The 13514-nt window shown below is 43.8% G+C and overlaps 1 protein-coding gene and 1 long non-coding RNA gene across 3 annotated transcripts in view; one reads left to right on the top strand and one right to left on the bottom strand.

Annotated features, from left to right (window-relative positions):
* Positions 1 to 7656: 7656 nt before the first annotated feature.
* The window catches only part of LOC126982933 (neprilysin-1-like), a 53457-nt gene continuing 47599 nt past the window's right edge, over positions 7657 to 13514 (bottom strand). For both annotated transcript variants that reach the window (XM_050835210.1, XM_050835211.1), the window contains exons 3-6: positions 11759 to 13114; positions 11361 to 11556; positions 9370 to 9576; positions 7657 to 9154 (exon numbers count right to left, since the gene is read on the bottom strand). In XM_050835210.1, coding sequence (XP_050691167.1) covers positions 8834 to 9154; positions 9370 to 9576; positions 11361 to 11556; positions 11759 to 13114 — 2080 coding nt within the window. In that variant the 3' untranslated portion in view covers positions 7657 to 8833. The remainder of the gene's footprint in view (positions 9155 to 9369; positions 9577 to 11360; positions 11557 to 11758; positions 13115 to 13514) is intronic.
* The window catches only part of LOC126982934 (uncharacterized), a 21096-nt gene continuing 20277 nt past the window's right edge, over positions 12696 to 13514 (top strand). The window contains exon 1 of the long non-coding RNA XR_007735434.1: positions 12696 to 12843. This is a non-coding gene — a long non-coding RNA (uncharacterized LOC126982934). The remainder of the gene's footprint in view (positions 12844 to 13514) is intronic.

Genomic DNA, 13514 nt, shown 5'->3' with positions numbered 1-13514 from the left:
GTGTGTAAAGAAAGGAAAAACGAAGGGGAGTGAGTGAGAGTGAGAATCAGGGGAAGAGGAAGTTGAAAGAGCAAAATAGTAGTAATGGTAGTAGAAGAATAGTAATATGAAGAAAGGGATGTGGTAGTAGTAGTAGTAGTAGTAGTAGTAGTAAAAGAAGCTAAGAATGTCGAGTTTGTGTGTGTGTTTGTGTGTGTGAGAGAGAGAGAGAGAGAGAGAGAGAGAGACTTATATGTTGAGTGAAATGTTATGTCGATCGAGAAGATGAAAGTAGAGAACTGGGAGCAGGAGGAACAAGAGGAAGATGAGGAGGAGAATATATATTGAAACAAGACAGTTAATAATGGAAATATAATTCATATGAGGCATTGTTCCTACATACATGACAGAGAGAGAGAGAGAGAGAGAGAGAGAGAGAGAGAGAGAATATACGGTTTGAACTTTCACCATGTCGGGAAGTAATAATATAATATGTATGAGACATGAATTCAGCGTCGCGTCAAAGGTAATGAGTTTGTGCATTATTGAAAAAAGTAATTTGTGCTCAGGTCATTTTATTTTTTTATCCTTTTAGTCTCTTCCTCTCTACCTCCACCTCTCTATCTATCAATCCTTTCTCTCTCTCTCTCTCTCTCTCTCTCTCTCTCTCTCTATCTGTCGCTTTTCCAGGAACGCGGTAATAAAAATCCTGTTCCCGTTGCCAGGTTTAAAGCTTGAAGGACTGAGAGATAATGAGGTCGAAAGTTGGTGGTGTTCTGGGTAATGTTGTGAAGGAGCGGTCGTGGCTGTAAGGGCAATGGCTTGTCGCTCCAATTAGTTCTTCTCCTTCCCGGTCTCCCAGCGTGCCGGCGAGCTCATAATGTTGTGTCGTGAGGCGATGCTGTTCAATCTTCCGTGGTGAGGTGTTAAAGATTCTCCGACTGTTTTGTTACATAGCTCAGTTTTGATTTATATATGTACACAGACGGAGCTCTTTGTTGATTATGTGCTGTTATATTGCTTAGTTTTGATTTATATATATACACAGACGGAGTTCCTTTTTTTTGTTACATTGCTTAGTTTTATTTTTATATATATACAAATTGCTTTGAATATTCATGTTATTTATATATATATATATATATATATATATATATATATATATATATATATATATATATATATATATATATATATATATATATATATATATATATATATATATATATATATATATATATATCTTTATTACGGTTAGTTCTAATGTCAATGACTCGCAGCATGAATTAAACCTGTAAATCTATACCTATATTTACTTATCTCTGTAACTCTATATCTAACAGGTTTTTTTTCTCTCAATCAAACAACATGAATAGCTATTACATTAGTTTTTCATATAACTGATTGACTTGCAGCACGAACTGAATCTGTAAAACTGTAAACTGACACGCATAACCCGACCATTGCCCCTGTGTGAGTGTGTGTGTGTGTGTGTGTGTGTGTGTGTGTGTGTGTGTGTGTGTGTGTGTGTGCAGCGAGAGGCCGGCCAGCTCCCCCTCGGCGTGTGTCAAGACCAAACTCTCAGTCACTCTGTTATTCTCCTCGGCCTGAACATGTCTCGGAGTGGTGTAAGGGAAGCCTCGGGTATCCTCTGTAAAATAGTAGCGTAGTAGTCATGTATACGTACGTGAGTAGTGATAACCAGCGCAGCAGAATGGGAGAGTGTGGCCACCCTCAACACAGGCGTCTCATTGTTACCAAAAAAAAAAAAAAAAAAAAAAAAAAAAAAAAGACGCGCAGAATTCAAACTGACGTGGATACAATGGATTTTTTTTTAAGTGTATGTGTGTTCGTATGTGTGTGATTACGTCATTTTTGCAGATCATGACGATTCCTATAGCACAAGAAACACTCTAACGATACTATATAGAGCACTAAGAAAAAACTCTAACGATACCTATAGCACAAAAAACACTCTAACGATACTATATAGAACACTAAGAAAAAACTCTAACGATACCTAGAGCACAAAAAAACACTCTAACGATATCTAGAGCACATAAAAAATACTCTGACGATATCTAAAGCACTAAAACACTCTAACGATACTATATAGAGCACTAAGAAAAAACTAACGATACCTAGAGCACAAAAAACACTCTAACGATATCTAGAGCACATAAAAAATACTCTGACGATATCTAAAGCACAAAAAACACACTAACGATACTATATAGAGCACTAAGAAAAAACTCTAACGATATCTAGAGCACAAAAAACACTTTTACGATATCTAAAGCACTAAGAAAACACTTTGACAATACATAGAGCACAAAAAAACACTATCGATACAAAGACCACTAAGAAAACACGTTGACGATACCTAAAACACGAATAAAAATCACACAAAAACACTGACGATACCCAGAACCCACAAAAAACACCCTTACGATACCCAGAGCACAAAAAACACGCTTACGATACCTAGAGAACAAATGAAACTTCTCTTGTATCCGCATAAATTTGAATTTCGCGCGGCTCTTTCGGTAACAAGATGGCGCCCGTTATGAAGGTGGCCAAGCTCTCCTCTTCCCTGGCGCTGGCGATAACGGGGTGCTGGCCAAGGGAACAGCGGCTCTCGTCCTGTGGCTCGTCGATGCACATTATAGACTTACTGTAATCCTATCCATTGAGCTGTTCTGATGCTTACGCGACTACTTTGGACTAATAATAACGATAATAAAGACTGATGCACGGTGATGGCTAGTTATTGTGTGCGTGAGTTACCCTTTCTGATGCCTATAGTGATCGCGTTCCAGTATTTTATTTCTTCCGTCAGCCAATCAGATTCGAGTGAGAGAGAGAGGGTTGTCATGCTTTCGAATATTACTTAAGACTAATAAAAATGGTAAGAAAGACGAATGCACGGTAATGGGTAGTTATTGCATGCGTGATTTACCTTTTTTGATGTCTATAAGGATCGGGAGGATGAGGTAAGGTAATGAGACGTTCCAATATTATTTTCCTCTTTAGCCAATAAGGTTCGTGTGTATGGTTCTAGAGAGAGAATGAGAGTTCTAATGCATGGGTAGCTACTTTGGATTAATAATAATGATAATAAAGTGATGAACGATGTCTTGGTAGTTACTATATTATAAGAAATCACCTGTTTTTGATGATTATAAAGATTGGGAATATAAGACGTTCCAATATTTTTCATCGTCAGTCAACCGAGTTCGCATAATGGCTCGCGCGATCGAGAGAGGGAGATCTTATGCTTTCGTTACTAACAAAGAGTAATGCACGGTGTCTTGGTAGTTATTATATACAAGAGAGCACCTTTTTCTGATGCATATAATGGTCGGGAGAAAGAGATGTTCCAATATTTTTCCTCGTCAGCCAATCAGGTTTGAGTATCTGGTTTGTGCGTTCGAGAGAGGGTGATCTTATGCTTTCCTTACTAATAATGATAATAAAGTGATGCATGGTGTCTTGGTAGTTATTATATACAAGAGAGCACCTTTTTCTGATGCATATAATGGTCGGGAGAGAGAGATGTTCCAATATTTTTCCTCGTCAGCCAATCAGGTTCGAGTGTTTGGGTCGCGGGCTCGAGAAGGTGAGTCAAGGAGTCAGTCAGTGGACCCCCAGCAACGGAGGGGGAGTGTCGCTTGTTCCTGTGCTCCTTGGTGGTGGTGCTGCAGCCTCTTTCCGCACACTGGACAGGTAGAGTTGAAGAGTGTATTTGTTTTCACTTTTTCAATATACGGGGAAGATTTTGACTACGTGCGCGGGCAGTTTCCGAGAAGTTTATTTTTGGGTATAATATGGGTATGATGTCTGGGTATAATAAAGGGATAATATGATTTATTTTAGCTATTCACTTTAAGACAATATTCGGGGAAGATTTAGACTAAGTGGGCTGGCTGTTTCCGACACAGTGTTTATTTCTGGGTAATGATCTCTTGGTATGATAATGGTGTAATATGATTTCTTGTACCTGTTCACTAAATAAGGGCAAGATCTTGATTACCTGAGCAGTTCGTTACTGAGATAATGACTATTTCTGGGTAAGCTACGATCATAATTATGAGGTCTGTTACTTGTGCGGACTGTTCTTGAGACAGCTAAATTATTTGTGGGTAAGATGTGATGGTTTTAGGGTTGTTACCGGATAAAAGTGAACACGGCACCTTGTTACACGTTTTCAATAATTACATGAAAACCGTAAACAATAACTAGTTTTGGAGCCGTATATTTAGTCTGAATATTATCTTTTAAACTTTTCAAATAGGCCACGCACGACATTAGGCAAATTTCTGGGTCAATGAATTAGTGAAATGTCATCTGTTTGGCTCGAAAAATAATAAAGAGAATAATATGTTAGGTCAAAACCACGTAGAATACAGCAACACGCCTGATTGGAGTACGCTAATGGAACAGTGAAGTAGCGAACTGCCCTTGTTTACCGTGAAAATGATGAGAAAACGTCGAATGTTTGTCCACGTGTAATATAATTCATTAGCAAAACAACTTATTATTTATTACCCAGAACATGTTGACGATATCATTCCAGGAAGGGACATGTTTCCACGCCCACAACCGTATGCAAAGTTTCTGGAGGTAAACTTAACAATTTTTTTAACTCATCGCTTCTCAGCTGTCTCATTGTTGTTTTTATTTCTTGTTCTCTTTTCTCCTTTCTTTTTTTTATCTACATTCTTTTTCTTTTTTTCGTTTCTTCATCTTTTATTTTAATTTCCCTGCTTACTTTTCTTTTTCCTTCGCTTTTTTTCGTTTCGTCTGTTTTTTTTTGCGCTTTTTTCAGAGGTGTTATTCTTGTTTCTTTTCTTCCTTTCTTTTCTCCTTTCTTCTTTTATTTTCATTTTTCTTTCCTTTTTATTTTTTTTTCTTAACTTTTCTTTTTTCCTTTATTTTTCTTCGTTTTATTGTACTCTTTTATTTTTTCAGTCGTCTCATTCTTGCTTTCCTCCTCTCTTACCTTCTTTCTCCTTTTATCTGGATTCTTCTTCCTTTTCTTTTATTTTCTTCACCTATTTTTTTCTTCACCTTACTTTCTTTTGCCTTTGTTTTATTGTATTTTTTTCAGTCTCATTCTTGTTTTCTTTTCTTTTTTTATCTACAGTTTTCTTTTCTTTTCTTTTTTCTCCACCTATTTTTCTCTGCTTTCTTTCTTTTTCTTTCTTTTTATTCTCCTCTGATTTCTTCTTCTCTTCCAGTCCTTGTTTTTGGTACAGTAAGAGGATGACGATGCAATGATAATATCAATGATAGTTATGATAGTATAGTGTATTACCTCGCCCACAACTATATGAGCTGCTGAGTCTATTGAGGTTAACTTTACAAATTAGATGCAGGTTACTACTTTTTTTCCAATCTTTATTTTTGTATTGAAAGAGAATGATGATGCAATAATAAAAAGTTACGATAGTTATGGTGGTATAGTACGTCACTTCCGCCACTATCGTATGACCAGATTCTGTTGAGGTGGACTTTACTAAATTAGATTCTGATTTCTACTCTTCTCCCATTCTTTGTTTTTGTGCCGAGAGAGAAAACGTGATGCAATGATTAGTTACGATGATATACTGACGAAATATTCCTTTGAGCCAAAACCGCTTTCGGGCAATTTTTGGGAATCTCCTGGCCGGCGCTACCGTGGCCTTTTATTATATTTTTTTTGTTTCGCTTTTAAGCTTTCTGGTTGCTGTAAGAAAATAAGGTTGCGACGCTGCGGGAATTTGATTTACTTTCCCTCTCCTCCAATATCCTCCGAGGTTAAGTTTTCCGGATGAATAACTTATTTTATTTTCATCGGAGATTTTTTTTAGAGGCGAATGTTGCTGCTGTTATTAATATTGTTGCTGTCATTATTATTATTTACTACTACTACTACTGCAACTACCACTACTACTACTACTACAAGAACTACTACAACTACTACTACTACTACTACTACTACTACTACTACTACAACTACCACTACTACTACTACAACAACTACTACAATTACTCCTACCAATACTACTACTACTACTACCACTACTACCACTACTACTACTACTACTACTACCACTACTACCACTACTACTACTACTACTACCACTACTACCACTACTACCATTACCACTACTATTACTGTCTGGTGGTCTTTCTCTCTGGTTGGCCTTCACGTTGATACCAAAGGAGGAATTAGAGGGAAAAAATACAGCAATAACGTGAAAAGCCAAACCTCGAGCATCATCATCATCATCAGCAACTGGTAACACTATACATATTTGAAAGAGAACGCGGTGCTCTTCATAAAGAACGACCATATGAATGATGTTTTTCTTTACGGTCTCAATGCTTCGGTTTCTGGTTTTTATTCTTATGTTTTGTGGGAGGCTTTTTATTTATTTATTTATTTATGTATTTATCTTTTTTTTTTCGTTTATTATTCTATCCATTCTGGTGTTTGATCTCTCGTTGTCTCACTGCCTGTTTCTCTTCTCTCTCTCTCTCTCTCTCTCTCTCTCTCTCTCTCTCTCTCTCTCTCTCTCTCTCTCTCTCTCTCTCTCTCTCTCTCTCTCTCCCCTGTTTCAAAATGGCGCCAGTACATATCGATAAGGGTGACCAGTTTCCTTCAACACGGATTTGCTTTATTTATCATTTCTATTATTTTTTTTATTTTGTTTCCAGCCGCCCCGGAGTTCACATGGTAACGAATTGCATACAGGAACTTGATCGTTGTTTTGGTTTATGTATGTGTGTGTGTGTGTGTGTGTGTGTGTGTGTGTGTGTGTTTTCTTTATGGTAATGTCGTTTTTTTATTTTTTTTTGTCATTTGATTAATTTGTGTTCAGGTTAACGAAGTGAACTGCGAAATTAATGTGTGTGTGTGTGTGTGTGTGTGTGTGTGTGTGTGTGTGTGTGTGTGTGTGTGTTGCGCTGTTTATATATTGTTTTGCGTGTTTATGTTTGAGAGAGAGAGAGAGAGAGAACTCTTTCACTGGAGGCTGTACGTAAGACATCAGTGGGTAGCTTGAGGTAGAGTAAGACTATTGTTATAAGACACCCTACTATGTATGTATATGAGAGAAAAACACCGCCGGAGGAAACGAGGAGGAGGAGGAGGAGGAGGAGAAAACTGACAAGGAGGAGGGAAAAAGAATCTGAAGGGGAGAGAGAGGATGCTGATTAAGAAAGGCGATGAACCAAAGAGGGAGGAGGAAGAGAGAAAGGGAGACAGTAGGTGAGGAGTAAAAGAAGTAGAAGAATACAAAGACAGGGAAGACGAGAAAAGAGTAACAAAGATGGAAAGGTGGAGAGTAGGTGAAGAATAGACGGAGGAGTAAGAAATATGGAGAGAAATGAATAGTATTTGTGGAGTAAACGGAAGTAAAGGAGAGGAAGAAGTGAATCATGGGGAAAGGTGAAGACTAAACGAAGGAGGAAGAAATATATAGAGAAATGAATAGTACTTGTGGAGTAAATGGAAGTAACGGTGGAAGAAGTGGATCACGGGAAAGGTAAAAAAGAAGGGAATGAAAAAGAAAGTGTGTTGAGGATGGAAGCTGAGTTGGAGAAGAGTGGAGTGCTTAGAGAATTGAGAAATGAGAGTTAAAGTAAAATAAAGTTAAATGGAGTTTGATTTAGGAGATTAAAACCACTGTAGATGTTATAGTAAGTTTGTTCGTAGGATTTATCACCCATACAGGACCGAAGAACCCCTCACATAACTATTGCTTAAATGACACTCTCATAAGCAGGTCTGGGTACGAGAGGGATTTAGGGGTCTTAGTGAGCTCTGATCTCCGTCCAAGGGCACAATGCATTCAAGCTAGAAATCGAGCTATTAGGGTACTGGGATTTATTTCAAGGAGCGTAAGCAACAGAAGCCCCGAAGTCTTCCTCAAACTATATTTAGCATTAGTTAGACCTCATCTTGACTATGCGGTTCAGTTCTGGTCACCTTACTATAGAATGGATATCAAAATGTTAGAATCGGTGCAGAGGAGGATGACTAAGGTGATTCAGGGGTTGAGAAACTTGCCATACGAGGAAAGACTCAAACAGTTAAACTTGCATTCTCTAGAAAGGCGAAGGGTGCGTGGAGACATGATCGAGGTTTATAAATGGATGAAGGGCTTTAATAAGGGAGACATTCATAAGGTTTTGTTGGTAAGAGAACCGGGTAGGACACGAAGTAATGGGTTTAAACTGGATAAATTCAGATTCAACAGGGACATAGGCAAAATTTGGTTTACTAACAGGGTGGTGGATGAGTGGAATAGGCTTAACAGTCATGTGGTGAGTGCCAATACAATTGTCACATTCAAAAATAGACTAGATAAATTCATGGACAGCGATATTAGGTGGGGTTAGATACACGGGAGCTTAGGGTCAAAGGAGCTGCCTCGTACAGGCCTACCGGCCTCTTGTAGACTCCTGCGTTCTTATGTTCTTATGTTCATCATCACCGCCACCACACTCTTCATCACCAGTCACCTCCACCCACGCCATCCTTCACCACCACCACCATCACCACCACAAGGTCTAGCACTCAAAGAATCCTCGTCCCCCATCATCACCACGCACACTTTTCATCACCACCACCACCACACCCACCATACAACACCAAAATCACCACCACCACCACCGCCCATCACAACCACCAATCAAATCACCACAACCGTAATCACAGCATACTCATCACCACAACCTTTTATTACCAGTCTCATCACCAATCGCCAATGATCATCCACACATCAACACCAAAACCATCACCCACCACCACCAACCACAACTGCCACTCAACCACCACAACCACCACCATCCACCACCACTCTCATCACCACACCACACACTTGTCATTGGGGTTCATGCCGGAGCCAGCAGGACATCCCCAGACATCCGAAAACTCCTTCATGTTGCTCATTGGGACAACCACGCGGTACTCTGATGGGGAGTGTTGGTCCGTGAGCACCTGGTTGAGGAGCCCCTCGTCGGTGATGGACGTGCACCAGGTGTGGGCGTTGCTGAGGAAGAGAAGCTGGGCGGGCGTGTACTCAGTCAGGCCCGGCAGTCTTGGCTCCTCCCCGTTGCGGTCGGTGTAGAGTTTGTAGGCCAGAAGTGCTTCCCTGATGCCTCCGTTGTCCGCGATGTTCTCACCCTAAGAAAGAGGTAAAAAGAGTGTGATTTTGGCCTTGGTAATGCCTGGTATCTAAATAACGGAGAGCTTGGTATATCATATGGTAGAAGTGCCTCTCATTTCTCCGTTGTCCGCTCTGTTCTCATTCCGTTTAAAGTGTGTGATTCGGGTTTGGTAATGAATTCCCCCAGACGCACAGACAGACAGACAGACTGACAGACCACGTCCCTCCCCACCTGGGTATTGACGCCGTTGAGGGTAGCGTTGGGCAGCAGGCCGTCCAGCTCAGGCAGGCGGATGCTGTCGTACTGGTCGACGATGCACTGGGCGTGGCTCTGGAAGACCTCGAGCGTCGCGTTGGTCCACCAGGGCACCGCGTTCCCGTCCTTTTCGTTCTGGCGCCCCTGGTCGTCGAACCCGTGAGTAATCTCGTGGCCGATCACCTGCAGGGAGGAAGAATCGCTTAGGTCCTTATTATTAACGTATCAGCGCCTTAGTTCAACTGTATGAAAAGCCTCTCGTAGAAGTTCCTGGGCTTACCATGGACTGTTTTGTGATCCTAGTGAAGGTTTTACTTTGAACGGGAAAATCAGCCATGGAAACAGACCACGCCTACTCCTCCTACATATGAACCAAAAAGACTCTTGTAGAAGTTCCTGGGCTCTCCATGGACTGTTTTGTGATCCTAGTGATAGGTTTACTTTGAACGGAAAAATCAGCCATGGAAATAGAGCACGCCTACTCCTCCTATATATGAACCGAAAAGCCTCTCGTAGAAGTTCCTCTGCTCTCCGTGGACTGTTTTGTGATCGTAGTGATAGTTTTACCTTGAACGGGAGAATCAACCACGAAAACCCTGGTAATCTAATTTGTGGCCTTGGGAAACAGCCGTAACGGGAACTCGATACGTTTAACAATATTATAATGACCTAAATCCGATATCAAGTCGTGTTTCGTGGCGTTGTTTGTTTGCAGTGACTCGAGAAACCGAAGAACTGTCCCTAAGTACTTTTTACAGGCCGAGGAAGGGCGAGCTTGTCAAACGGTGCCGCTGGAGATCATCGATTATCAGCGCTGCCAGACTGTCGTACTCAGCCTGTTAGACTCGCCGATTTCCGCCCCAAGGCTTTTTCCTTTCCCCAACAACTGGATTCACTTGTAGCTAGCGTTGAACTGGTTAATTACTGATGTTTTTTTAATAGCTGTGAATCAGAGAAACCGAAAAATAATATGCTCCGAGTACGGTAATTTGGCAACGCTGCCGATTATTAGTTACCGTTACCGACTTGTCGTACCCACCAGGACCTCGGCAAGCATGGAGCGCCACCTGATGCTGTCTCTTGTCAGCTGCAACGACTCAGCAGGCTTAAGATGTCCTCCCGCCACTCTTGTCACACCATCCATAAATTTCTCTCTCTGTCTTCCTCTTGCTCTTCTGCCTTCCACCATCCCAGTCAACACCACAGCCTCCTCCATCTCATTCCTCCTCATCACATCACGATTATTGGTAACGATCACAATAATAGTTAATGAATGTTATCTCTGTAAGGAACATGGCCTGTAAGGCAAACAAGAAAACTAGATGGAAATGAAGTTTGGGGAGTTTCATGAAGGTGGACAACTGTTCAAAAGCTGCCGTTGGTTACTGAGTTGTTTAATAACTAATATTTCTCTCTCAAAGAAGGAGGAGGAGGAGGAGGAGGAGGAAGAGGTGTAAATGGATGTGATAAGATAGGAGGAGGAAAAGGAAGAAGAGTAGGAAGAACAGGAAGAGAATGCAGATAGATCAGTGTCCGAGGATGAACTATAGTGATGATTCTTTTTGTTATATCATGTTGTTTTCCCTGATTCTGTTATTGTATTTGTTGTTTATTGTTGTTGTTTTAATTGAACATCGATTTGCTACACGCGCAGTGCGGAGGGCTGCTGCTAAGTCACCTGTTCTTCTTATGTATGGATGTATGGATGTATGAATGTTTTCTCTACCTGTCCAATGGCGCCGTAGCTCTGTGTATAAATGTGGTATCTAACTAACTAACGGGGGCATATGCCAGGAGGCGCGTTACTTTACTCACCTTCCGCCTCCACCCCTGCCCTGTCCCATACCTGTCCAATGGCGCCGTAGCTCTGTGTATAAATGTAGTATCTAACTAACTAACGGGGGGCATATGCTAGGAGGTGCGTTACTTTACTCACCTTCCGCCTCCACCCCTGACCTGTCCCATACCTGTCCAATGCCTCCGTAGTTGAGGGCCATGAGGGAGTTGGCGCGGTAGAAGGGCGGCTGCAGGATGCCGGCATTGAAAGTGATGCTGTTGTACTCGGGCATGTAGTAGGCGTTGACAGTGGTGGGCGGCATTTCCCACAGGTCACGCTGCGCCGGTTTGCCCAGCCGTTTGAACTCGGTGACGGCCAACCACGACCTGGCGACCCGCACAGAGGTCAGTGCAGTGAAGGAGTGCATACTGACCGACTTTCTCTTTAAACGAACTTCCTTATTGACCATCTAATCAACCTACACTGCTTGCTAATTGCTCACCTTGCCTCTGGAACACACACACACACACACACACACACACACACACACACACACACACACACACACACACACACACCAGTACTCACTTGAGGGCCAGGACGTTAGCGAAGTGTGTCAGCTGATCGAGGTCAGCGAGGTCAGCGTAGTAGGTCTCGAGGGCGGTGGTGTTGCCGTACCAGTCCGGGTAGCCGATGAACTTGGTGATGGCCTCCGCCTTCTCCATCGCCAGCGGCTTGGTGGCGTTGTCCATCCACTCGTTCACCTCCAACAGGCCTTCGAAGGACACGCGCAGGTCTTCCACCATCGCGTTCACCTCGTCCTTGGCCTGCTGTGAGAAGTAGGTCTCCACGTACTTGGTGCCGATGGCGAGCCCCAGGAAGTCGTTGGTGGAGTCCGCGCACTGCGTGGCGCGCGGCTCCTCGGCCAGGACGCCGCTGGCCACCATGTCGTACTGGAAGGAGGCGTCGCGCATGGCCTGCGTCGTCTCGTCTCCCAGGCTTCTCACGAGGCGCCACATCAAGTAATTGGACACCGTGCGCTGGCTGGTGGTCTGAAGCAGCTGCGTCACGTTGTACATGTAGGCCTGCTCCTGCACGATGACGCGGGTGTTGCCGTCCACGGTCACGCCGCTGGCCTCGAACATGGGCACCAACACCGGCAGCCAGTCAGCGCCCGTCAGTGTGTTCAGCTCGGTCACCGTCATGGGGTTGTACATGTTGTCGATGTCCCGGCGCTCCTCGCTCGATCTGGTGATCTCGGCGAGGCTCGTCTCGAAGGCGAAAACAACCTCCACGTCGGCGGCCACCTGGCTGCCGTCCTGGCCCAGTGCCTCGGCCAGAATGTTAGCCGTGGCGGCGATGTAGGTCTTGTAGGCCTCGATGCGCTCCTGGTAGTTGTCTGGGTTGACGAGCACAGAGCGAGGAAGACCTAGGGACGTCTGGTCGATGTAAAGGGTGGTGGAGAAGGTATCCTTCTCGTCGGCAAACACCCACACCTCCACAAGGGAGGTGGAGCCGGCCTGCACCCTGCTCTGGGCCACCGTGGCCTGCCAGTCGAAGGCGGTCTCGTCCCAGGCGTTGATGGTCATGGGCCAGCCGCCGAACTGGTCCAGGAAGTCAGTGAGCGGCGTGACGCCCCGGGCCTCCAGCTGCGGCTCGTCCATGCAGCCCAGGTAGAAGTTTTTGGCCTTGTTGATGGGCGCAGGGTCCTGGGCGTCGATGGGTTCCTCCAGGATAGTGCCCAACGCGTTGGACAGCTTGCGGGCCAACACGTCGATCTGGGACCAGCGGGATGAGTCCTCGGGCACCGGGTTGTTGTTGATCCAGCCGCCGCATGCGAACTGGTAGAAGTTGTCACAGGGGTCAACAGAGGTGTCCATGGCCTCGATGATGCTGGCGGCCAGCTTGCACTCCTGCGTGTCGCAAACTTCCACCTCCTTGCCACTGGAGGATGTGTCGCGGTAGGAGAGAGAGTTTAGGTTTGGTGTCTCAGGCCATCGTGACTACTCAGCAGCCAGACTCCAGCACCACCAACAAGCCCTACACTATGGCATCTTTGTGAGTCACTGATGTGTGTCTTGAGAAGGGTTTGAACTGACACTATTCCGTTCTCCGCCTGGCCTTGACAAGCCAATCACCCTCCCATCACTCGGTTCATCGGCGTGCCTCGCAGTTCCCTGCAATGAACCTCAATCAAGTTAAGCCGAGGCTTGTCTGCGGTAGATGAAATTTTCCTCACGTTGTTCCGACCAATTACCCGCTAACAGACAAGCCTCAGTTTCCCCTCGTTCAGGTACATTGTAAGGGAGCCGCGCTGTACACGCCCCGGCGAGCCTGAGTGACG

The sequence above is a fragment of the Eriocheir sinensis genome, chromosome 52, assembly GCF_024679095.1.
Source record: "Eriocheir sinensis breed Jianghai 21 chromosome 52, ASM2467909v1, whole genome shotgun sequence".
NCBI classification, from domain to species: Eukaryota; Metazoa; Arthropoda; class Malacostraca; order Decapoda; family Varunidae; genus Eriocheir; species Eriocheir sinensis.
The sequence above is the reverse complement of the archived record's forward strand: the minus strand, read 5'-3'. Positions and strand labels throughout refer to the sequence as shown.